At 49.3% G+C, this 26,305-nt stretch overlaps 1 protein-coding gene across 7 annotated transcripts in view; it reads right to left on the bottom strand.

Moving 5' to 3' along the window:
* TANGO2 (transport and golgi organization 2 homolog) overlaps window positions 1-26,305 on the bottom strand; it is a 74,979-nt gene that overhangs the window by 31,639 nt on the left and 17,035 nt on the right. For 6 of the 7 annotated variants that reach the window (XM_077309157.1, XM_077309158.1, XM_077309161.1 and 3 more), the window contains exons 2-3: window positions 17,201-17,310; window positions 5,872-5,960 (exon numbers count right to left, since the gene is read on the bottom strand). In XM_077309157.1, the coding sequence (XP_077165272.1) occupies window positions 5,872-5,960; window positions 17,201-17,256 (145 nt within the window). In that variant the 5' untranslated portion in view covers window positions 17,257-17,310. Of the gene's footprint in view, window positions 1-5,871; window positions 5,961-17,200; window positions 17,311-24,554; window positions 24,674-26,305 lie in introns of those variants that run through there. The other variant, XM_077309160.1, reaches the window with a different exon arrangement.

The raw sequence follows: 26,305 nt of genomic DNA on the forward strand, positions 1-26,305 counted from the left end.
TTGAGATCTGAGAGCTTGTAAAGAGAGTCCCAAAATAAGAAACAGGAGCCCACGAGAACCCGCCTCTCTGTAGATTTGTCAAGTATGGAAGCAAGGTCTGGATCCAGCAACTGGTTTCACGCGGTAGAAAAGGGGAGGGCCCAGGTGTGGTATAATTTCCCCTTCCTCAATCTCTGTTCAGTTTTGTGAAAAATTTAGAGGGATGCACGCATGCGAGGGTTGTGGGTGCTGCCAGGAATCTAATCCTAAACATCTGGAACAGACTGTGGTCACTATGCTCCTCTACAAGTAGGTAACAGAGAAAGAGATGGAGTAATAATGAGAACCACCTCTCTGAATATACCCTCCAAAGAGGGTCATGCTCAGCCAGTTCCAACATCCTTGCGTTCCCTGGTCCATGAGAGGTGCACCTGACCTTGACCAGAACCTTTTCAGTCCTGGCCCCTACCTGGTGGAACGAGGTCCCGGAGGAGTCACAGGCCATGTGGGATTTTACCCACTTCTGCAGGACCTGTAAAATGGAGTTCTTCCACCAGGCATTTGGTTGAGGCCAGGCCGCCAGCAACATCTAAGACACACCCCCACCCCCGGGAACAGCCTCCCTGTAACACCAGATTCTGGCTATTATTCTAAGAAGACACTGTGGGAGAAGCCTATAAGGATGTGGATGCTGCTTTAGAACATATACCTATGTTTTTATGTGATGTACACCACCCCGAGATGGCTGGACCCAAAGGGACGGTCTTATTCATCAAATAATAAATAACATTTTTAAAATGTATGGGATGTGGTGGGGATGCTTTCTACTTGCAGGATTTCTTTTCCCCTTTGGGGGAACACTCCAAAGTAGGGTTGCGCGCTCCGGCTACTTTGGTGCAGAGGGGTGGCGGCAGCACCGCCACTCCCCTTGGTGCCGCTGTCCGCCTCGGGTTTTGATGATCACCGAAGTGGCCGAACTGCACCGGAACACACAACCCTACTCCAAAGCAGCATTCCACCGCCAGTAGCCTGAAGCACCACAAGCCATCCTCCTGCCTTCGCCCCCCCCCACCGAGGCTGTCCTTCACCCCTGTCTACTACCCCTATTCCTGAAGGCTCTGGAAGGCTCCAGAAGATTCCTGACATCTAAACACTACCGACCCTCGCCCTTTTTATGAATCTTCTTGAACATCGTTGACCTCTTTCTCCTCCTCCGCCACCCCCCTTTTAGGAATGGGGGGTACGAAGGGGATTTTATTATTGCGCCGCCACGTTGTGATGGTTTTAAGTCTTTTAATGAGAGTTTTAATGGGGACATTAAGACTTGGGATCAACAGTGAGAATTAATTCCATGACTGAGCCTTAGTAAGAAATTGGGGGCTGGGATCCTGCGGCTCTGCTAACGCTAGTACTTCCCCCGGGCAAAGGAAATTTCCCAAACTGCAAAAACGAAGCAGGAAACAATGGCCGTAATCCAGGAAGCACTGTGATTGAAAGCAACACGTCTTTTTTCTCTTTAGAAAGACGCCTGCAAATAGGGAGGGGCCCATTGAGATGGCAGCCAACCCAGATATCAAAGCAATGAGAAAAACAATTGCAAAAAAACCCTAAAAGGCCAAAGGACCAAGGAGAAACAGAGCGCTCTGCAAAGCCACAAAACCAAGGCGGAGGCACTGCGACATTCCAATTACAGACTGATCTTATTAATTTATTAGAATTAATGTGCTTGGGAGGATTGGCCGCCATAAAATAGCGTCGATGCCAGAAGCTGAACCCGTTTCTTGCTAACAGATCGATTCCCAACCTTCACGTCGGTATTTCTGGGCTTTGCAAATAAATAGATTAGGTGTGTTTATAATTGGATCTCCTTTATGGTACGCTGGGACTTTTGCACACCAGCCCATTGGCGCTGGTAATTTTTTCTAATAAGGAAAAGGGCATAACAGAAAATAAATACACTGCGCCATATTATTGTGTATTATTTGACATGCTTTGGGGGAAGAAGGTTTATTCACTTACAGATTAAAGTCCCGGGCTGGCTGCTGCATCGTTATTAGTTAGAAATTCAACATCAGGACAGAAATGTTAGACATGATCAGTAATGTGTGACAAGCTTGTGCAGAGGACTCCCATTCGGAGGAGAGAAACAAAGTAAGAAGTCATCTGTTGCGTAGAATCATAGAAAGGGCCATAAAGGTAATTAAGCCCAACCCCCTGCACTGGCATATCCAGTGGAGGATATTGGACAGCGGGGTACTGGAAAAGTCCTTCCTCTGCCCGAGACCATAGACCGAGGGAGCTCTGCTAAGCAATCTCAAACTTTGTTCCAACTTGGCGTAAGCCAACTCCGTATGCTCCCTGCTGGCAAACGTCACCAACGCAAGCAGTAATGCATAAGAGACACAAGACTGCCTGCACTTGCTTCCATCTGTTTTTATTTTAGATACCTAAGAAGGCATTTGTTAAGCTTTACCACACCTCTTCTATGGGGCGGTTTGCTGAGGTAGAATATATTTTATTGGTTGTGAGGGAGAACACCTCTGTACAGTAAGATGAGAAGGAGAAGGAGAAGGAGAAGGAGAAGGAGAAGGAGAAGGAGAAGGAGAAGGAGAAGGAGAAGGAGAAGGAGGAGAAGGAGAAGGAGAAGGAGAAGGAGAAGAAGAAGAAGAAGCAGAAGCAGAAGAAGAAGAAGAAGAAGCAGAAGAAGAAGAAGAAGAAGAAGAAGAAGAAGAAGAAGAAGAAGAAGAAGAAGAAGAAGAAGAAGAAGAAGAAGAAGAAGAAGTTGGTTCTTATATGCTGCTTTTCTCAACCTGAAGGAGTCACAAAGCGGCTTATGTTTGCCTTCCCTTTCCTCTCAAAAATAAAGGTGTCCCAGGTATAGGATCGGGTTAAGTGCCTCATTACATCATTACATTGGCTCACACACATAATAATGAAACCAAACTACCGAAAGCCCTTGAGAATATTTTTTAAATTCCGTACCCTCTTGCATCAGGCAGCCATGGAGAGAAAAGTGGAAAGATGACACCACATCATAACTGTGTTTAAGCCTCTCCCTGTTTCCCAGGCTGACACGGTTTAAATTAAAGGGGTTTTTTTGGCACAAAGCACACAGCGCATTCCTCCAAGCCGCCATCTAAAAGGAGCAATAGATGCGCAAAGGCTCTAGCCGAGAATGCGAAGCGAGAGCCAGAATTTCGGAATGTGAGAGGGGCTGCAAGCGGAGGATGTGATTTATCCTCGCAATTCTCCCTGCCAACGACAACAATATAGGCATAAGAGACGAGTCTTTGCAAAAACGCTGCGTCTCGTTTTTATTTATGCACACAGCCAGGGCCGTAAAGCCACGCAGATGAAACATAAATCTTTAAACGGAGAAGCGAGTGGACAGCAAGCTGGGTAGCGTTTCACAAGTCGCCAAGCAGAGAGGCTAAGAAGTAAAGCCGGCAAAACTCAAATCAACAAGTCGTTTGACAAACGAGGCCCCCAATTCCCAGAGGCCAGCAGGTTGCTTAAAAACAGTTCTTTTTTAATGTTAGTATGGGCCTGCCTAGGGAGCGAGTATCACGGACACAACGGCTGCCACCTGCTCTACCTCTGTCCGCTAGTTCCTGGAACTTTAAAGGAGGCCACCTCCTAGGGAGAGCCTCTTGTGGCGCAGAGTGGTAAGGCAGCCGTCTGAAAGCTCTGCCCATGAGGCTGGGAGTTCAATCCCAGCAGCCGGCTCAAGGTTGACTCAGCCTTCCATCCTTCTGAGGTCGGTAAAATGAGCACTCAGCTTGCTGGAGGGTAAACGGTAATGACTGGGGAAGGCACTGGCAAACCACCCCATATTGAGTCTGCCAAGAAAACGCTGGAGGGCGTCACCCCAAGGGTCAGACATGACCCCGCGCTTGCACAGGGGATACCTTTACCTTTACCTCTACCTCCTAGGGGGGAAGGAAGTTCTCGCCCGCTCACAGAGAGATGTTGCCACCAGCTCTGCCTAAATGGCAGGAACTAATGTGGAAGTTTTTCACTTTGCCTGTCTGTGTAGCTGACTCTGCTTGTATGTTCTGTATATTGTAAGGCACCCTGGATCCATGTTATATGGAGAAAAGCAGGTTGAAAGTGTTTGGAATAAGACAAATTCACCAGTATCCTTGGAAGAAGAATGCGTTCAGAAAAGACCAGAATGCCTCTTTTGAGATGGTGCCAGCTAGGAAAGCAAAAGATGCCCTTTTCCTCAGAATCGTCGTTTATTCATATGCAAAATTACTTAACCAATGCAAAGGCACGCATTTAATCAACCACAACAGCCTTTCTCCTTTCTTTACTGTTGAGAAACCCCTGAAACATTCTTCAGGCTTTGAGAAACCCCAGAAATGCAGAATATGGGAAGCAGAGCTGTGGACACACCCACCTGGAGCCCCTCCCCTTCCCAACCCCTCCAGGCCCATCATTGGCCATTTGCGAGGGAGGGCGGGTCAGCATGGCCAAATATGGCTACATCACCTGATAAATGCTTAGCAATGTTTTAAAATATATATAAAAATTAATTAACTCCCACCCATTTGGGAAACTGTCCAGGCCTGCCAAGAAAACCCTGGTTTTCACAAAACCCTGATTGAGAAAATGTGAATTACAAGGTTGTTAATCAAGAAGAGCTGGTTCTTATATGCTGCTTTTCTCTACCCGAAGGAGGCTCAAAGTGGCTTACAATCGCCTTCCCTTTCCCCTTCCCACAACAGGCACCCTGTGAGGGAGGTGAGGCTGAGAGAGCCCTGATATTACTGAAGAAGAAGAGTTGGTACAAGCCAGAGGCAAGCCGCAGTCTTCAAGCAACAGCTGGACAGAGACTTCTGGATGCTTTAGCCTGATTCTGCGTAGAGCAGAGGGTGGGACTAGAAGGCCTCCATGCACACTTCCAACTCTAGGATTCAAGGATTCTACCTCCGTTCATCTCTTGTCTTGAAAGCCCCATGGTCTGTGAATGGATGGCACTCTCCACCACCCCCAAGCTCTGCATTATCGGTCAGCAAGCAAAAACAAAAAGCTTCAGAAGCTTTTACCTTCTGACCACACCTAATTAACTGCTCCTCAGTTCCTGTGCCATTAAAGGGGGAAGCCGGCCTTACATGCCAGCTTCTGAGAAAAACACTTTCCTGTTTTTCATGCCAAAGCCATGTGCTGTGCATATATGCACTTATGAAACTGCCTTCTACAAAGTGAGGCCACTGGGCCATCAAACCTTCAAGGCCCGAGCAGTAAATAATCTTCAAGGGCTCAAGCAAGAAATGTCATCCTAGACACCAACCATCCATTCACCTGTAATAGGACAAAGGACCTTCTACATGCACAACACAAATGCAAACCCTGGTTTATGGCCCCTGCCCATGCAACGCCCTTTATACAGTACAGTCCTCAGCACAGTTAATGAATTTAGGTGTAGCTCTGCTTAAGTCAGAACCGTTAGCCCCTTAATTCAAGCCATATTAGGCCAATAAAGGTATTTGACTTGACTTGACTTGAATTTAAGCGAGACTGTCAGTCCACCCACTTCCTTATCTCCAAGTGGCAGCAGCTCTTTGAGGTCTCACGTAGAGAAAGGCCTTTCCTGACACCCATTTCTCAAATATTTGAGCAGATGGATCATCGCATCTCACTGACGAGAGACAAGAATCTATTCCTAAGGTATTTCACCGGAGTCCGCCCTGCTTGATTTCAGATGTCGGAATTATTAACCGCTACGTAAAACGGCAGACAAACTTCGCAGCCACGATAAAGATAACATTTCTGGAGATGCGACTGCTTCTCCAGTCGATGGTGGGCACATACTCGGATCGCTTCTCCCAGAATTGATGGGGGAGAAAGAGAAAAAAGGGAAACGTGTTTAAGGCAAGAATTACATACCACTAAGGATCTCGTTGCTGCTGTCCCAAAAGTCTGCCGATTTCGATGGTCTGAGATAAAATTCATCTCTGTTCGCTGCTAGGATAAGCCTGCAGAGAAAAAAGCACAGGGAAACCTAGAATCATAGAATAACAGAGCTGGAAGGGACCTCCTGGGTCATCTAGTCCAACCCCCTGCACTTTGCAGGACACTCACAACCCTATCACTCACCCACTGTAACGTGCCACCCGGTTGCTTAGTTGAGGAAGGTACAAAGCGCTTTAGCCAATTAGAACTTCTGTATTAAAAGGGGTATTTCAGTGATACAGAAAATCACGTTTCCGGCTCTACTTCTTGCATGTTTAAAAGAGTAGCGAGGCATATTACTCACAGCGTTCTCTTATCCCGTGTGCTACCTGGAGCAAAAAAACTAACAAATGTGAAGAACAATGATCTCATGGGAAGAAAGATTATTTTATTCAGCTGGAGTGTCCTGCCGCATTGCACATTCTCTACCTAGTCAGCCAGAGAAAAGGGTCTAAGGCAGGGGTAGTCAACCTGTGGTCCTCCAGATGTTCATGGACTACAGTTCCCATGAGCCCCTGCCAGCTTATGCTGGCAGGGGCTCATGGGAATTGTAGTCCATAGACATCTGGAGGACCACAGGTTGACTACCCCTGGTTTAAGGTAGGTATCTTAGATCAGGCCAGGGATACTCAATGGAACAGCTGGAACCTTTGAAACAGGGAGCTGTCCAGCACTGGCACAAGCTGATTTGGAGAGTGGTTGAAACTGCAATGGAGAAGATTTACCCTTTAACCCTGATCTTGCCAGGCCTTAAGGAGTGACACCTTCCTTCTTTGTGCAACTAGAGCAGGGAACACTTCAGGCTACCAGAACTACATTCTTCCACCAAAGTCAAAACATATTGCTGGATGAAATGCAGTTCTTCATATCTGGCGGGCCAACAAAGTATGAATCCAAGAGCACCTTTAATACCAACAAAGATTTATTCGAGGCGTGAGCTTTCTCATGCATGCACCCTTCCTCAGACTAAATCAGGGGTAGTCAAACTGCGGCCCTCCAGATGTCCATGGACTACAATTCCCATGAGCCCCTGCCAGCGTTTGCTGGCAGGGGCTCATGGGAATTGTAGTCCATGGACATCTGGAGGGCCGCAGTTTGTCTACCCCTGGCTTAGAGAGTCTGGTAGAGAAAAATGGCATATAGAACTAACTCTTCTGCGTGATGCATGTCTGAATCGACAATCCAGGTTTCCTATGTCAGCTTTAAGGCTTCTGTACCAGAGAGCTAGGACTGCTTGGACAGAACCAGCTTGGTTAAGTTTGATTCCCTGCCCCTCCACCTGCAGCCAGCTGGGTGACCTTGGGCTAGTCACAGTTCTATTAGAGCTGTTCTTGCCGAGCATTTCTTCCAGGGCTCTCTCAGCCCCACCTACCTCTGTTGTGGGGAGAGGAAGGGAAGGCGACAACTGGAGGGCTGCAGTTTGACTACCCCTGGACTAAATGGAAGAAGGATCATAAGCTTACAGGTATAAGGCGTAAGTAAAGGAGGAGGAGCAATCTTAAACTGGCCGTTCTAGGCTTGACTGGCCACTGAAATGCACAAGCCTACTTTCCAGAGCATCCCCACTGCCATACCCATTATTAGTGCTTTAGCGGGACCATGCATCAGGTCCTGTTAAAAGGGAGTTATATTTTCAGAAGGACCCGCCTTTCCTCTTCCAAAGCGCTAACAGCACCACATGGCGGAACTGAAGGGCTGAGCCCTCCCGAACCATCCCCGCCTGCCCACGGTCCAAACCAGGGCTGCCCAGGTTGGTCTTTTGGCCTTTCAGGATGGAGATCTCATCCGTGCCTAATTAGGCGGTTCGCCCTCTTCCCTAGAGGAACTGAAGTCTGAGCTAGTGCAGTTCCGTCTGCCTGTGTCCTACCCTTGTGACCTTTAGTTTTTTCTCTCCGTTCCCTTTGCCGTGCCCTGCCGTCATCTAGCATGCAAGCAAAAAAAAAGGAAGGCTGAAAAGTTTGGGCCAGACATGCCCTCTCTCTGTAGATTTATCTATTTAAAGGCATGGCGGGTCAGAGAAGAAAAGGTCTGGCTTGCACAGGAATGAACATGCAGGATGGGTAAAAGCGAAAGGGTCGTCCTTCCCTGGAGTTTAAAAGGGAAAGGCAACCTGTGAAGGCAGAGACCCAAAGAGAGAGGAGAGTCAAGAAGAGCAAGATGCCTCTGAGGAACACACAATAGATACACTCTGGCTTTTTGGCCTTTGCGTTCTGATTGCCACTTGGCTGTTAAAGCAGAGGGAAGATTTGTGCACTATAGATCATCAAGCTTCTGGCGAATATACATGCTGCATCCCGAGAAGTGCCTAAAACTTCCACCGTGTCTGCTCCCAAACATTTTCGGCGTACGTACACAGATCGCTGTTCCGGCAGCGCTGACCAACAAACCTCCAGCGTGAAAGAAACTGTGCATCGTGTCTCTTCATGTTAAACGGTGATTCAGAACTGACCAAGGCGCACTGCTGCATATGCTAAATGCCTATGCCCGTCAAGGACTACCTACTCCCGTATTTAATTGGCAGGTGCCAATTAAAACAGGCAGCCAAATTCTTTCTCCATGGGCTTCCGCCTCCTGAAACAATGTGCTGCTTTGTATTAAGAAGTAATTTGTTACATCGTGGAATTTGGCAGTAGACCAGTTATGGCGCTTTCTCCATCCTCGCCCCCACCTGGTGGAACGAGCTCCCGGAGGAGATCAGGGCCCTGGCGGAACTCGAACAGTTCCGCAGGGCCTGCAAAAGGTCAGCCTAAACCACCATTTCCAATCGGACCCCCTCACCCTTCCTCCTACAACCATCATTGCAGATTCACCCAATCCCCAGACCATCAGTTAGCGTTGATTTATTGTTCTTCCCAATGTTCTATTGTTCATACTAATTTCTATTGCTTCGGTTTGATGTAAACTGCCCTGAACCTTCAAGGAGGGCGGTATATAAATTGAATGTATGAATGAATGAATGAATGAATGAATGAATGAATGAATGAATGAATGAATGAATGAATGAATGAATGAATGAATGAATGAATGGGAGCTCTACCTACCAATTTTTCACAGTCAGAGTAGTTCAGCAGTGGAATAGGCTGCCTAAGGAGGTGGTGAGCTCCCCCTCACTGGCAGTCTTCAAGCAAAGGTTGGATACACACTTTTCTTGGATGCTTTAGGATGCTTTGGGCTGATCCAGCGTTGAGCAGGGGGTTGGACTAGATGGCCTGTGTGGCCCCTTCCAACTCTGTGATTCTAGACTTCTACAGATGCTTTAGGCTGATCCTGCATTGAGCAGGGGGTTGGACTAGATGGCCTGTGTGGCCCCTTCCAACTCTGTGATTCTGTGATTCAACCGCTACCAGCCATGAGACTAAAGGGAGCTTCCACACCTGAAAGCCAGTAAATCTCCTCATACCAGTGAATGTGAGGAGACAACATCAGGGCTTCTGTGCCATCTTTGTTGGGGTCAGCCATTGCTTGAAACAGGATGCTGGGCAAAAATGGGACACTGGTCTCATCCAGTGTGGTTCTTGCAGGAGGGGTGACTACGTTCAGATCCTGGCTACAGGATGGCTTCCTTTCAGCAGTTCCCCTGGCACCTGCTCTTATATTTTCACCTCATAACAAGGCTTATTTATCTGTCCAGGGCCAGGCATTCTTATTTCTTTATATGACTGTGGGACGCCTGTGTTTTGTTCCTGCCCTTGATGCCTTGGAGAGTTTTACTGACAACTGTTGGATTCGTTTCCATGAATGCTTGTCGTTTTATTGCCGCTAAATTATTTTAACCGAAGCTGGTTATTCGATTGATTGCTGGCTTGAGGGATTTTTTAATGTCCTTTACTCCTGCTGCTGGCGCTGATGTTGTTTTTATTAGATCTGTCGGTTTTTGCATTGGTTCCAAGGGCATTTTATTTTTCATACTGCATTGTATACTGCTTTGAGCACCTTTGGGGAGAAGCAGCCAATACATCATCTAAATAAAGCAAACAGCGGCTGTTTATCATCAGGGAGCCTAGGTGGCTAGCAACATAATTTAGTGTGCCAGGGACAGAACCAGGAGCAATTGGCTGACGGGGGTAGGGGAAGGGGCCATGGCTCCACGGTAGAGCATCTGCCTGGCATGCAGAAGGTCCTGGGTTCAATCCCCAGCATCTCCAGTTAAAAAAAAAAACAGGTAATGTGAAAGACCTCAACCTGAGACCCTGAGGAGACACTACCAGTCTGAATAGGCAATTTTTTCCCTTGCAAGAAGGGATAGGTTTGTTCACTTTATTACCAGGTTGGGGCTGGGGAGGTTCAAATTCTGCCTTTTCTGAGCAAACGGGAACATGTCAAAAAGTATCCAGGGCGTTTGCCCAGAAACAGTGCTTCTTGCATTTAAGTGTGACCTCTGGGGCAATCTTACTTTCTCCAGCCAATTAGCTTTAATATATTTGGTCATTATGAAGTAATTTTGATGATCTAGAAGAGCCCATAAAAGCTGATGTTAATTCATGGCAAAAGACGTCTTTGGCTACCACGTTCCTAATCAATGAGCTAAGCCAGTTTTACACTCAGCAGAGTACCTTTAATCTCCATTACACCTTGATTTGTCAATACTGACCACCTAGGACTCTAGAGTTATTCCCCTTTCTCTCCTTCCTCCCCCCAAAAACCTTCAAACACTGGGTGGGTGGGTGGGTGGAGGTTCTGGTAGGATTTCATTTCAATTTTCATGATGGGGGTAGGATTTTCCGAAGCCAAAGAGGGAAAAAATTGCAAGGTGGCCTGCCTCATTGCAGTGCTTTAAGTAATCTGGGAAAGTGGGAAGGGGCTTGGGAATCACAAGCACCCCCTCTGCCCATCCTGGGCTGACTCAAGCTATGTAGCTCCAGCCTTGGGGGCCTGCCGGAGTAAGCAGCCTGGTGCCTGCTGGAAATTCCAGATGCTGGCCAGTGGCAACAACCATCTCCTTGGCCTCCGTCCCAGCCCGGGCTGCAAACGTGGCAACACGATGAGTTGTGGCCATGCTAATTAATTTTTATCTATTTTTAATTAAAAAAAACATTTTCCAGGTGATATGACCATATATGGTCATGTTGACCTGCTCTTCCCCCCCCCCTCTAAAATGACCAATGATGGGCCTGGAGGGGGTGGGGAGGGGAGGGGCCCCGGGTGGGCATGTCCACAGCTCTGCTTCCAACCACATTATGCATAATCACACCACTTCAGGGGGTTCTCAAAGCCAGAAGGATGTCTTGGGGGTATCCCGATGGTAAAAAAGGTTGAGAAAGGCTGGTATAAGGGATCGAACCCCTGACTCAAAGGAAAGAAGAGAGCAGTCACCTACTAAAGAGCTCTCTGGTAAGGATCAATCCGGTTCCAATGCCCCATCTTCATCTCCCTACATGGTGAAGATGGGATGGAATTCCAGATCTAGAGTTCGTATCGTCATCTATATTTCCCCTCCTCCACCCCTCCCGATGCAGTTTTCCAAACAAACAGAAGTCTGCAAACACCTGCAAATTTGAATGACCCCTCCGCAATTCCCTGGACTGGCTGGTTTTTGCACCCTATTTGTGCAGGGACTCTCGTTTTATGACATGCGTTTACGACCTAGCCCGGCACCCTGGTTAGTACCACCGTCTTGCTAAATGCTTGCTAGTGGCCCAATCCCCTGGAAGGTTTTGTCTTTGAAGCCTGCAGCTGGTTCCTTCCCGTGTTTGACTCGAGGTGCGAAAAGCCATGCTCCTAACCCTGTTGCCTAGGACACCGTCTCCTGGTCCTTCAGACTCGGAGCTTAGCCATCAACAGGACGCTTTTGCGCAGAAACGGCTGGCGCTGGGAAAGGCTGGGCACTGTTGGGCAATAAGAGGAGAGCTTGCATGAGACCCCCAGTCTCATGCAGAGCCAGTTTGGTGTAGCGGTTAGGAGTGCGGACTTCTAATCTGGCATGCCGGGTTCGATTCTGCGCTCCCCCACATGCAGCCAGCTGGGTGACCTTGGGCTCGCCACGGCACTGATAAAACTGTTCTGGCCAAGCAGTGATATCAGGGCTCTCTCAGCCTCACCCACCCGACAGGGTGTCTGTTGTGGGGAGAGGAAAGGGAAGGAGATTGGAAGCTGCTTTGAGACTCCTTCAGGTAGAGAAAAGCGGCATATAAGCACCAACTCTTCTTCTTCTTCTTCTTCAGTCTTAGCAGGGACCCTGCAATGAGCTAATAATTTGGCTTCAACAGGCTACTTTCTTTCTCAAATGAAGTCTGTTTACTGGAAGGGGATAGGAGATCCCCACGGATTTTTGCACTGCATTGGCGCAGGGAAAACTGAACGGCTGTCGTGCGGCACGCTTCCTGCACACCCGGGGGGACTTGAAATCCCGTCGGCAGGCTCAAGAGCACCCACCGATCCCTTTGGCGGAGCTCTGCCTGAAAGCTGTGGGTGAAAGGGTGCCCAGCTCTTGGTGTATACAGCGTGTGCTACTTTGGGAAAAACTCCCAGGGACGCTGATGCTGCAGACCATTTGGGATCTGATCTAGGGCAAGGACTCACGCTGCCAGCTGTTTATCAACCAGCCAGGGCAACCAAAGCTCCGACCACGGCATTTATCTTTTTTAAAACTTCCTAGCGACACAGAAGGGTCAGAGCTCTCCGATCAGACTCATCATGCCCCTCTTCCCCTCTCCTCCTGTGAGACGCTTCGTCATGCTTTTTAGATTATTTTTCTTCACGCTCTGTCCAAAGGCATCAGTGGAAGAATGCGTTATTCCAAAACAACTTGTGTGTGTCAAATCCACTTAATCCCGGGAAGCGGGAATGCAGAGACAAACAAATGAAAGCAGCAAGGCAGGTTCACGTCGCAGTTCGTCGGAGGAGCCGGCCTTAACGTCCTGCAGAAGAGCTAATAATTCGATAAAGGGCACAGAGATTCGCCGCTAACTCGCCAACCCTTGAATCCCGAGCTGAACCCACTTAACCTTTTGGCCGCGAAGCATCTGAGGTTATCTCCTCGAGAGGAGCTTTCGATTCTGCAGGCCTGTGCTTTCTGGCTCGCGGAAACAGAAAAATGTCCGGCACTTGCACGCCTCTGAACATTTTTGGACAGCGTACATCTGTGACTTCACAGTACAATTCGACGGGCGAGGGTTTAAGTTCACACAAGCTGCCACAGACTTTCATGTGCCATTTGTTCCCCTCGTTGCTGCATCTGAGGCATATTTTTCTATGTAAACATACCCAGCTGGCTGACACGCAGACCAGCAATTCCTCCTGCTCAGCGTTTTCTACTCTGACTGACAGCAGCCCTCCGGGGTCTCTATCAGAGAGGCGCTATTCCCAAATCTGCAGTCCTCCCGCTGGGAATTCAGAAGCCTGAATCCGAATTTGCTGCATGCAGGTGTTCCAGTGGGGAGTGGGGGGGGGGGGTCTTCTGTCCCGGGGATGTTAAGTGGGTGGGCAGAAGGGATTGTGTCGGTGCTTGGCTCTTGGGGCCCTTTCTTGCATGCCCAGGGAAATGCCAATTGCCGATTTGGGGTCAGGAGGCGAATTCCTTCCAGGCCAGATTGGCCAGGAATTCTGGGTTGGGGTGGGGGGGAATCATCTGGGCATCGAATTAGGGTCACTGTGGGTGGGCAGGTAGTTGTGAATTTCCTTCATTCTGCAGGGGGTTGGACTAAAAAAACCCGGAGGTCCCTCCCTACTCATTGATTCTATGACAATGCCTTATATTATGCCACTTCATGAAAGCCCTGCATGATAAATACTGCATTAGTCTCATAGGAGGAATAATGAAACTATAAATTTGCCGCCTAGTGTCAGGCTCAGCCAAAGTCGGCTCAGGATCTGGGGATGTTCTGCCTTCTGGGGTCTGTTTCTGTTGGGCCAGAGGCCTAGGGAAAGCTTCAGAACGAGGAAAGGTGGAGGTTCACGTCACCCAGTTCCTTCGGTCTTCCCAGCCGGCTGGCCACCTGTTCCCTACTGCCTGGAGAACAGATCTGGCCCTTCCTTCCTGGCTGCACCCCCTCCCCTTTGAAAGACCCAGAAATTCAGATCAGTTAAGGTAGCAGTCCCCAACCTTTCTCAGGTCAGGGACCGCCTCCGGAATGAGGGAAGAGCCGACTGCCCGGGTGCTGCGAAAACGTGCATGCGCAATTGCCGCGCATGCATATTTTCGCCACCAGGTGGCGCTAATGCGTATGCGCGGCAACTGTGTGTGTGCATTTCACCACTAGGGGCGCTAACGCGCATGCGCGGCAACAGCACGCATGCGCATTTGCATCGACGCCATGCTGCGCCTGCCTCTTCCCTTCCTTCTTGCTGCCGGCAGGGGAAGGCAGGCGTGGCTGGCAGCCGCGGACCGGGGGTTGATGACACCTGAGTTAAGGGACAGCGCTTAAGTGACGGGCGCCTGCTAGCTGTGATGCAATTTAGAGAGGAACCCTCTTTCTCCTGCCCCACCCTCTTAGCACACACACCGTTAATTGAAACGGCCTTAATTCCGTTCCATAAAATGACCATATTGGGCAGCGGCGGCGGCAGCAAGAACCCTCTCCTGATAAATTAGAGAGACCCCTAAAAATAGCTCCCTAACCTCGATGGTGTTAAGATTTATGTCGCTTCTTAATGTGGGGGCAGAGAGATGGAAACATGAGAAGTCATTCCATCGAAGCAATTTCCTGTGATATAATTCAGCGCCATAAAAAGATGATGAGATTATGGCTCTGAAATCTAAAACCTGTATTTACAAAAAATAGCAATTTGTATTACCTAAAAAAGGGGGGAGGCGACTGGAATCTAGGAATGTTTCTACACGCTCCTTTCAACGAGGCCATTTATACACAATGTGAAAATGTATCAGCAAGATAATGTAATTGGCAATGATCTCATATTCCTGACTCCTGAGTACAAGATATACTGCCAGGTATAATATACCTATACTATGAGAAGGGCCCCAAGGCCAAAACATAGTGATGTATATAGCAATTGGATCTCTTTATTATCTCAAAGCAGCTGGGGTAGAGAGGGGGGGGGTCCCCAAGGTAGGTCACCTCCTCTAACTTGATACTGGGTGGGGGGATACAGGTGTTTTAGTCAAAAGTAGAAAGATCTTGATCCTCCTGTAATTTGAATACTCCACAAATCTAAGATTTTGCCTTCTTTTTGCAACAGGCTGTTTTGGAAACGTCTTTCCGCGTATTTGCTTCGTTTATAACAGTTAAGAGTGACGGCTTCTAATCCAGCAAGCAGGGTTGGATTCCCCGCTCTTCCACACGCAGCCAGCTCGGGTGACCTTGGGCTTGAGACTTCTTCGGGTAGAGAAAAGCAGCATGTAAGAACCAACTTTCTTCTCCTCTTCTTCTTCCCTCCTTCTTCTCCTTCCCTCCTCCTTCTTCTTCTTCCCTTCTTCCTTCCTTCTTCTCCTTCTCCTTCCCTTCTTCTTCTTCTTCTTCCCTCCTTCTTCTCCTTCTCCTTCCCTTCTTCTTCTTCTCCTTCCCTCCTTCTTCTCCTTCTCCTTCCCTCCTCCTTCTTCTTCTTCCCTTCTTCTTCCCTCCTTCTTCTTCTTCCCTTCTTCTTCCCTTCTTCTTCCCTCCTTCTCCTTCTTCTTCAATACTCCAAGTTGTGGCCTTGCTGAGGCGGAGCAAACCGAACTGCCACGTGGATACTCCATCGCCACTGCAAATGCCTCTGCACTCACTGCGGCAGTGAGAGCTCCCAAGAGGATGACTGTCATGAGGAAACAGCCTTAAAGGGATACCTTAAAGGTGCACCCAACTTGTAAACAAGGGGCGTACTAACAAAACTGGGCAAAAACTTTAAATTCTGAGGCTGAGCATTCTAGGAAATAAAGTCCAGACATCTCTCACAGGCACTTTGGAACCAGTTTGATTTCAGAACCGTGCGCCATCAATTAAATGCGTGACCTTGAAATCCTTTTGTAACCGATGACCCCGCAAAAGACTGAATGTACCACGGAATGGCAGAAGACTTTGTGCCGGTTTCACAGAGTGGAATATGTGCTTTTGACTCCTATGGTCAGTTCCCTTCCTTTCCCTGCTAGCGCCGTCTTCCTGACCTCCGATCTAAAAGGCTATTTATAGCGCGTTGCAAAAAAAAAAGAAACCCTGACACACGTTTCACTGAGATTTCTCTCTGGCGTTTCACCAACTGTTTCTATAGTGATTTGCATCAGGACATGAAGCTTTCAGCAGATTCTATTTGCGAAAAGCTTTCTCTCGCCCCAGCCTTTGCGATGAGCACCCGCAGATCTCAAGCCCGGTATGAAGACAGAACCGGTTCATCGAGAACAATGGCTCCGTGGGCCGACAAGGGTCTCCCTATCTAGAGAACGTTACAAGAGGAGCATTACTGTAAACCAGTGGTCCCCAACCTTTTTATCACCGGGAACCGGTCATCGCTTGACAATTTTACCGAGGCCCGGGGGGGGGGGATAGTCTTTTGCTGTGGGACGTCGCCGCCGCCTGAGCCCCTACTCCGCTTGCTTTCCCGCCACACCCCTGACTTCCCGCCGCCCACTATATGTAGGAACTGCACTGTTTCATTCGGGGACCCAGACTACTCCAGACAAATTTGGGGGTTTAGGTTCCACAGGGCGTTGATCTCATCCGGGAGCTCATTCTACTACTGCCTCCTACATCACTGACGCACTGAGCCGTTTCTCCGTGGAACAGGCTTCCTCGCGAGTGGTGGGTTCTCCAATTTTGGAGATTTTAAAACAGAGGCTGGATAGCCACCTGACGGAGAGGCTGATTCTGTGAAGGCTCAAGGGGCTGGCAGGTGACAGTGGATGAGCGATGGGTTGGGAGTGTCCTGCATAGTGCAGGGGGTTGGACTAGATGACCCAGGAGGTCCCTTCCAACTCTATGATTCTACAGGATCAATAACAGGCAAAATGACTGGGAATTAACGGATTACGTGTTACGCAGCCAAAGTGAACTGGATTTAACCTGTGCAGTGGACTGCAACCGCCACAGGCAAAGGAGAGCATGACCCAGCCACATAGTGAGTACACTAAACCACTGAAAAGAACTATAATCCCATCTCCTGACAGGCACAGGTATAAAGGTTATGGGGACAAATACGAAGGGGGCCGGAATCTGCTCTCCCGTATATCAGACGTCAGAAAAAGAGGCCTGTATTCTATTCACGCCGAGGAGGTAAGCAGCCGTCTCGATTTCAGACAACGAACGGCACTGCTAAGCCGCCACACTGAGCGACCTTCCATGTACCAGCGCCGGCAAACATTTCGATAAGACGCTCTAGCCCAAGTTGAAATTACCTGTAGGCATTTTTGGAAACGGGCCGTGGGTCAAACTTAAAGAAAAGGATGCACATGAGGAAGCTGGGCTTCTTCCAGGGCGGGTCAGCGGAAGGTCATGCTGCAGGAGCCTGCAGAGGAAACACAGACAATAAGAGCCCATTTGACTTGGAAATTTAACACAGATGCAGCTTTCCGGACTCTACTGGAGCTCGGGGTTCCTACCGTTCTCATTAACGATACTCCATATTGAAATCGACGGGGCTTCGGAGACATTTTTTTTCTTGCCTCCGCGACTCGTGACAAAGCGTGCCTCCGAAGGAAGACGGCTGCTCAGGTTTTAATTAGGAATCGAAAGTTCGAAATCTCAGGCTGGGGCAGGGGAGGAGGCACAGGATTTTGACACGTTTGTAAGCAGAGAAGGCGAAAGGCTCATTTCAAGACATCACCTCCCTGCCTACTTGTGCCAGAGTCTGTTTCCCGTCTGAAATAGGAGAGTTGGGTTTTATACCCCATTTATCGCGACCCAAAGGAGTCTCAAAGTGGCTGATAGTCGCTTTCCCTTCCTCTCCCCACAACAGAGGTAGGTGGGGCTGAGAGAGCCCTGGAAGAAATGCTCGGCAAGAACAGCTCTAATAGAATTGTGACTAGCCCAAGGTCACCCAGCTGGCTGCAGGTGGAGGGGCAGGGAATCAAACTTAACCGAGCTGGTTCTGTCCAAGCAGTCCTAGCTCTCTGGTACAGAAGCCTTAAAGCTGACATAGGAAACCTGGATTGTCGATTCAGACATGCATCACGCAGAAGAAGAGTTAGTTCTAATATGCCATTTTTCTCTACCAGACTCTCTAAGCCAGGGGTAGACAAACTGCGGCCCTCCAGATATCCATGGTCTACAATTCCCACGAGCCCCTGCCAGCAAACACTGGCAGGGGCTCACGGGAATTGTAGTCCATGGACATCAGGAGGGCTGCAGTTTGACTACCCCTGCTCTAAGCGGCTTACATTCGCCTTCCCTTTCCTCTCCCCACAACAGACATCTTGCGAGGGAGGTGGGACTGAGAGAGCCAGAAGGACCCGCCTACTGCTCGGTCAGAACAGATTTATCAGTGCTGTGGCGAGCCCAAGGTCACCCAGCTGGCTGCATGTGGAGGAGGAGCGGGGAATCAAACCCAACTCGCCAGTTTAGAAATAGGCACTCCTAACTCCTACACCAAGCCGGCTCTCTACATACAACCTAAAGAAATCTACAGCGAGAACAAGCCATGGTTTGCCAACCCAATGAAATCCAGCCCTGAAAAGTGAGATGTTGCTGGCTGGTTACAACCCACAGAGCATTTCTATCAACCAAGCATGCCTCCTTCACCTTTCCCCTCCCACTAGAAACCAAGATGCTGCTTTTGAAGGGGAGAGAACAGCCCTTTGTTGACCACACGAGGAGCAGGGAGGCAAAGAGGTTGTGTCCTACTGGCAAACCAGTCTTACGGCCTCTGAACATGGAGGCTAGTCATTATGGCCACTGACGAATCCACCTCTTGTGTAGCACAACTTTTCTGTAAAGCAGGAGTAGTCAAACTGCGGCCCTCCAGATGTCCATGGACTACAATTCCCAGAAGCCCCTGCCAGCATTCGCTGGCAGGGGCTTCTGGGAATTGTGGTCCATGGACATCTGGAGGGCTGCAGTTTGACTACCCTTGCTGTAAAGCTTTAGGAGGAAGAAACGGACCACATGCCTTGTGGAAGGGGACGAGCGCCTACGATAACAGAGTGCATTTTTAGTACAGCAGGAGCAGTGCATAAATTTCCTTAAAGCCAACCCCAGCATCTGCAGCATGCTTAAGGATTTCAGCCACATCTGGGCAGCATGACGGATGCGCTTCACAGATCAGAACCTTGCAAGCTTTCTCAAATATTTCCTGCATGGCCCCACTGGGAGCACGCCGGGTAATAAAAACTGCATCCTGGCCTGACTTTCTTCCTCCAGCAGAAACAATGGTCCTACGGTGGGCAACTGAGCAGCTCCCAGACGCTTCGCAGATCCTGGTGGCTTGCCCGTATCGAGTTTTCGAAACATAGAGATAGCGGCTTGGGGAAAGGAGGAGGGCGGAATCGATGCCTGGGCTCCATAACCCCGCTGAATAATTAACTTGCCCCGGTGAGTGATGACCAAAGGGTTTTTTTCTTTTATTGAAAACAAATTAAATTATTTTTATGGGCCCAAGAACGTTGCTGGAGCTAAAGCGAACCCTTCCCCATTTCCCGGCGACAGATCTGCCTTCTAATTCAAGATCTGCGTTCCGTGGAAACGCGCCGGCTCAGCTCGCCCACATTTTCACTCCGACAGAAGGCAGCCGCTTCCCACGGCATTTCGCGCCGGTTTTCACTGTTCGAAGCAGAGTTGTTATTGCGGCGTTCGCGTGGCTCCCAAATTGACAGCCCGCTCGGAGCTCCTTGCTGCTGTTGAGCCACAGTGAAGGCCATCTATTGTCATAGAATCACAGAATCGTAGAGTTGGTAGGGGCCATACAGGCCATCTAGTCCAACCCCCTGCTCTATGCAGGATCAGCCCTAAGCATCCTAAAGCATCCAAGAAAAGTATGTATCCAGCCTTTGCTTGAAGACTGCCAGTGAGGGGGAGCTCACCACCTCCTTAGGCAGCCTATTCCACTGCTGAACTACTCTGACTGTGAAAAAATTTTTCCTGATACCTAGCCTATATCGTTGTACTTGTAGTTTAAACCCATTACTGTGCGTCCTCTCCTCTGCAGCCAACGGGAACAGCATCCTGCCCTCCTCCAAATGACAACCTTTCAAATACTTAAAGAGGGCTATCATGTCCCCTCTCAACCTCCTTTTCTCCAGGCTGAACATTCCCAAGTCCCTCAACCTATCTGCATAGGGCTTGGTCCCTTGGCCCCAGATCATCCTCGTCGCTCTCCTCTGTACCCTTTCAATTTTATCTACGTCCTTCTTGAAGTGAGGCCTCCAGAACTGCACACAGGACTCCAGGTGTGGTCTGACCAGTGCCGTATACAATGGGACTATGACATCTTGTGATTTTGATGTGGGTGTTGGCGACCACAGATAAAACCACCTGAGAACTGGCTCCAACTGCTTTGTGTTTGCAAAAATTCCCCCTCCCAATCATCTGTTGCCTCAAAAAAGCATCTCCTTGTAGCAAATAGTTAGCCAGATGCTGAGATCTAAAGTAGAGGAAGAAAATTCAACCTTCAGAAGGACTTTCCCAGTCCATAAATGATGAACTACTGACCTTAATTATTCGCCTACGGGCTTCCAATAATCGACCGTTTGTCTAGCCAGCCAGAAGAATGTTAATTTTGGATCAATGGGTATGCTATGCCTCCTCCAACCTACACCTCCTCCAACCAACCCCACCTGTTATAGCCACAAGTAAGGGCCCCCTTCTTTCCCGTTCATCTTCTTTCTTCTGCAACTTTTCAGTCTGGGTTGAGGCAGCCCGCCTCTCCTGCTCCCCTCTTAGCCACGTTAACGTCCTGTTTTGAGATGCCAACAGACTGACTGTTCATTTCCTCCCTACAAACTGCACCAGTTGTCATATTAATTAATCTCCACAACCACTCAGACAATGCCTTTGGGGAAGGAATGCATAGGCAGCAGCTGGTGCCTAAATAACTGATGGCAACATGTGACCCCTCCCCCCACCCGCAGATGCGCACACCTGCAGACTGGGGCCACATCAATGCTAAATGCGCATTTTCCTGCAATCTTGGGGTGCTCCCCAAGTTTGCAAAAAAATCTGAACAGTCTTTAAAAGTACACTGTGGATTTAAAAGACACATTTACTAGTTGAACTGGTGGGTGGCTGCTACTGCATGTGTCAACTCTGAGGTTGGCTGCTATGGCAGAGGATGGCAGGAACGGCTACAGGCCCAGCTGCCTTGGCAGTGAACTCCAGGAGTGGCTTGGTACCCAGCTGCAGCCACAAGAGACTCTGGGGCCAGCTGCAATGGACGCCAGGAGAGCTCCAGGCCAGCTACATCAGCAGAGCAATCTGAGCACTGCTTCCTGCCTGGACACGACAGCAGAGCCTTTGGGGAGCCATTCTGAGCCCAGCTGCCTGAAGGACTCCAGGAGAGCCTCTGGGCCTGGCCGCCGTAGTGGAGGATGCCGGGAGCATCGGTGGTGGTACCCAGAATCGTGATGGAAGGGGAGATGGAATTCTCCCCCCTCCCATGTACCTACAACTTGTTTACCTTGTCAACCTACACAGAAGATCCACTGCCCTCTTTGTCCACAACACAGTCATCCGTGAGGTCAGCAAGTTGCCAGCTCCTCTCCTACCCACCCTTCTCCACAGGGGAAAAAAATATTTCCATACAGGTGCCAGCTCGTGTCTTCCTATTCTGCTTAAACATTCAGTAGATTGTTTTACCAAGAAAGTGCTGAAGGTACAAGACGTGTAAAAGGCATAATGAGCTACCTTGGAGCATAAATGAAAACACAGGAATGATAAGACCAAGAACAGGAGATTCGCAGCAAAGGGCTGCCTGAGCACACGGTTTTATTTAAAATCTAGGTCAGCGGTTATTTTGCAATTCAACAATGGAAAACCAGAACAGGCTTGGATCTTTCGGTACGGCTTTCATATGCAAACGGCCATTTGCTGTTGCCCTCTACTGTCAGGGACCAGAATCTTCTTTATCCAAAAAAAAAGGAATTTTTATTTATTTTATCTGTTTGTGCTGGGCCTAGGTACTAATTAGCGCGACATCAAGCAGCTCTGGTGCCTTTGCAGAATTAGCACATTTCCATGGGAAACAAAGCTCAAGGAAGCCAGAGCAGGTAAGGATTTGCATTTCATACGGGGATCTCTGTGGTTTGCCTGGAGAAATTGCCTCTTTCGCTCTACTGATTTGGGTGAAGCGGCATCGGAAGCATATGCAGACGCTTAATGGAATCTCATCTTTGCCTTTCCCCCCTGAAATTTATGGACTGTTTTTCGGCAACTGCTCCCAAGGCAGTCAATAAAATCAACACCATTACCGCAGACTTTAAAAAAAAACAAACCCGGTAAAATAGCAAGATAGCAAAATTTAAACAACTAACAACAGATGGGACAGGAACAGCTAAAAGGTTCGGTTTAAACTGCAGCTATTCTGAAAGGCCAGAAGTCCTCTGAAGTCATCACCTTCTTTACCAGGTTCCCAATAAATTCCTCTTTCCTGGGCAAAGAATTAGGTTTCCGGGACGATGTTAAGCAAAAGAAGTCTTAAATCATAGCCACTGGCCATGCCTTAAAACAAGGGTTCTAAACCATTCCTCTCTCGTGTCTGTCAAAACCACGACTAAATTAGAGTCCAAGAGCACCTTAAAAGGTAAAGGTATCCCCTGTGCAAGCACCAAGTCATGTCTGACACTTGGGGTGACGTCCTCTAGCGCAGTGGTCCCCAACCTTTCCGAGGCTGGGGACCGGCAGGGCATCGGGCCGCGCCCCCGCGGACCGCGCCCGTACGGGCCACGCCCCCGGATCGGGCCGCGCCCGCGGGCCGCGCCCACGCCGCGCCCCCGGATCGGGCCGCGCCCGCGGGCCGCTCCCACGCCGCGCCCGCGGATCGGGCCGCGCCCGCGGGCCGCTCCCACGCCGCGCCCGCGGATCGGGCCGCGCCCGCGGGCCGCGCCCACGCCGCGCCCGCGGATCGGGCCGCACCCGAGCCGCGCCCGCGAGCCGCGCCCGGGCCGCGCCCACGGATCGGGCCGCGCCCACGGGCCGCGCCCGCGGATCGGGCCGAGCGGGCGTGGCCCGCACAGGCGCGGCCCGGCCCTGATTCCCTCTCCCCGCCTCCCACAGTAAGAAGCTTCCCGGGCCGCAAGCTTGCGGCCTGGGAAGTTTTTTACTGCGGGGGCGGGGCGGGGAGAGGGAGCCGCGGCCCGGTGCCATGGCCTTTGCGGCCCGGCACCGGGCCGCGGCCCGCAGGTTGGGGACCACTGCTCTAGCGTTTTCATGGCAGACTCAATACGGGGTGGTTTGCCAGTGCCTTCCCCAGTCATTACCGTTTACCCCCCAGCAAGCTGGGTACTCATTTTACCGACCTCGGAAGGATGGAAGGCTGAGTCAACCTTGAGCCGGCTGCTTGGATTGAACTCCCAGCCTCATGGGCAAAGCTTTCAGACAACATTTCTGCTACCTTGCCACTCTGCGCCACAAGAGCACCTTAAAGACCAACAAAAATCTATTCAAGGCATGAGCTTTCGAGTGCAGGCACTCTTCGCCAGACTAATGAACAACCATCGTAACAGTGGAGATATAAGGCAGAAGCAAATTATGGTAAATTAGTAAACCGTGTCACAACATCCAAATTCAGCCGTATGATGCCATACGGAAGAGCTCTATTTTGTAGGCCCTACTGAACTGTTAAAGAACCCCCGGCATTTGCAACAGGGTTGCCCCACAGTGGAATGTAATGGAGGAGGGATCGTTCATGTAACACAGGCACAGGCTATTGAGTAGTATGTGGAATTATACCTAGAAGCAGGTCACCAGCCAGCTCTTCTGGGATTCCTGTAATGAAGTCCCAGTCGCTTTCCCAAGCTCTAATACAGCACTGCCCGTTATTAGAGCATTCTGCTGCCAGATCCCTTCAGGTCTGAGTGATTCAGTTTCACAACCCATGCGAAGTTGGCAGGGAGTTTTCCGCTCACGGTTAGAAATGCCACTTCTGGAGGGCAAGAATTTTTAGGAGCCTCTATTACATTCCGCCATTACGACAGCTAAATAAGAATGTCAGCGGGACTCACAATTTACTTCAACCAGCTGCTAGCTATGCGGATATAGTTTCCCTGTCTTTCTGTTGTTGTTGACGCTCCTCACAGATGACTAATTAAATTGGCACATGGTCCTCGATGATAACTCGGGCGGAATAATCCGCAGCGGCAGAAAGGCAGGCAACTTGGCTCTTTGTTTAGGCCAGGCGGCGTCTTGTTGCCTTTCCGCTTCCGGAGGTATTGTTCTAGCGGCAAACAGGATGGACTGACAGAGTCCTCAAAAGCACAAACAACTTTAACAAGGTCTCGTTCGAACAGACCACAAAGGCACTGCTGTGCATGTCTACAGGACCACTTACGAGATCAGGGCTTTGCGGTTTGAATTAACATTTCTAATTCACCTTTAATCTCAACACACCCGCAAAGAGATGTCTGTGATTGATCACGTGTTTATTGCACCTCTGCCCCAAGAACTTCAGAGCTGCTTACTTGGTTTCTCCCTCTTCCTGTTGACCTCAGAACAAGCTCGCCAGGTAGCCGAGTCTGACTTAGAACTTGGGTATAGATGCTCCAAGGTCACCCAGGTGAGTTTCATGAAAGAGCAGTCATTTGAACCGGTTTCTTTTTATCCTACCTAGTCTAGCCTTCAGCCACATGTGCGTTTTATGGAGTTGACTGTCAATATTACATCTGTCCAAGTTCTGATTTCTTATCAGTAGTGCCACAGTCCTCCTCCATGCTGTGAAAAGAACCCTGGAAGTAGCAAAACAGATAAGCGTTCATATACTGTAGTAGCTCATTCAAATACTGTAATATAGCCTCTCTCTTTTACTGTTGAGAAACCCCTGAAACATTCTCCAGGCTTTGAGAAACCCCAGAAGAGGAGTGACCATGCAGAATATGGTTGGGAAGTAGAGCTATGTAGATGCCCCCTTCTGACCCTCTCCAAACCCATTATTGGCCACTGGGGGGGTGAAAGGTCAACATGACCATATATGGTCATATCGTCTGATAAATGCTTAATGAATTTTTAAAATACAGTTGACTTCGACCCATTTGGGAAACCCTTCCAGAGCCTTCAAGAAACACCAGGGTATCACGAAACCCTGGTTGAGAAACCTTGGTCTAGAAAATTCTTGCGAGCAAGAAGCTTCTTTAATCTCAAAGCTAGAATTCTGAGGATGCCAAGGGAGTCTGCAAGGCCACCTCCCTGATCTGGAGGAAATTAGCGTACTGGCCACAATGTGGTCTCTTTCTTCAAGAAGAAGGGTTGGGTTTTTATAGCTCATTTTTCACTACCTGAAGGAGTCTCAAAACGGCTTACAATTGATGCTCTGTGAGGTAGGTGGGGCCAAGAGAGCTGTGAGAGAACTGCTCTGCAAGAACAGATCTAACAGGACTGTGACTAGCCCAAGGTCACCCAGCTGACTGCACGTGGAGGAATTCGGGGATCAACCCGGCTCTCCAGGTCGCCACTCTTAACCGCCACGCCAAACTGACTCTAAAGCCAAAAAGTGTTCTATATGCCAACTGATTATCTACGTGCAGAAGGCACGGAAGTTGCCAGCATTAAGAAAGCATCTCGGCAGAAGATATCAGGTACTCTGCCTGCAAATGAAGGGAGAGGAAATTGAAACATCTGGGCCACCAGAACACAACAGGTGGCAGAGCATCCGTGCACCACTCCCGGCAGGTATTTGAAGATGGCCAAAGAGCTTAGTAGCTGGATCTTGGCTTGTTTGCCTGCATGAGCTATGTTGACAAGTTTCCCACCAGCCCAAGACATAACTATTTCAAGACCATACCAAGGGCCCAAATGTTAATTTAAAAGGTTTCTTCATTTTATCAGTCGGCCACTCTGAGTAATTGGGGGGGGGGATATTTATAAATAAAGAAAAGCAAAATAATGGATAGAAGCAGACGGAGCTAAAACAGTTCCTGCAGGGCCTGCAAAAGGGAGCTCTTCCGCCAGGCATCTGGTGGAAACCGAGCGACCAGCAACATCCACAGGACCCCTGCTCACTCCCTCCTAAAAATCCACCCACGTGTTCTGCTCTGGAGCTGTTCACATTGTTGTAGTTTGCACCTGTGTTACAGTTTAATGCTAATATTATTATTGTTGTATGAAAGTTGTTATATAAACCAAGTTCTATGTGCCGTTTCTACGTTTTATGTAAACCGCCCTGAGCCTCAGGGGAGGGCAGTATATAAATATAAATAAAAAATAAAAAATAAAGGAGAGAAGCCTTGTTGTATTGCTCCCAGTTTAAGAATCACGGCAGCGACGTGCTTCTCCTTAGCCAGCGGGCGACAAAATGTCTACCCTGAGCAATTTCTTCATTCCTACCCACCAATGTGCCCATCTCAGGCAGAATTGAAAGATCT

This window comes from Paroedura picta, chromosome 13 (genome assembly GCF_049243985.1).
Source record: "Paroedura picta isolate Pp20150507F chromosome 13, Ppicta_v3.0, whole genome shotgun sequence".
NCBI lineage: Eukaryota > Metazoa > Chordata > Lepidosauria > Squamata > Gekkonidae > Paroedura > Paroedura picta.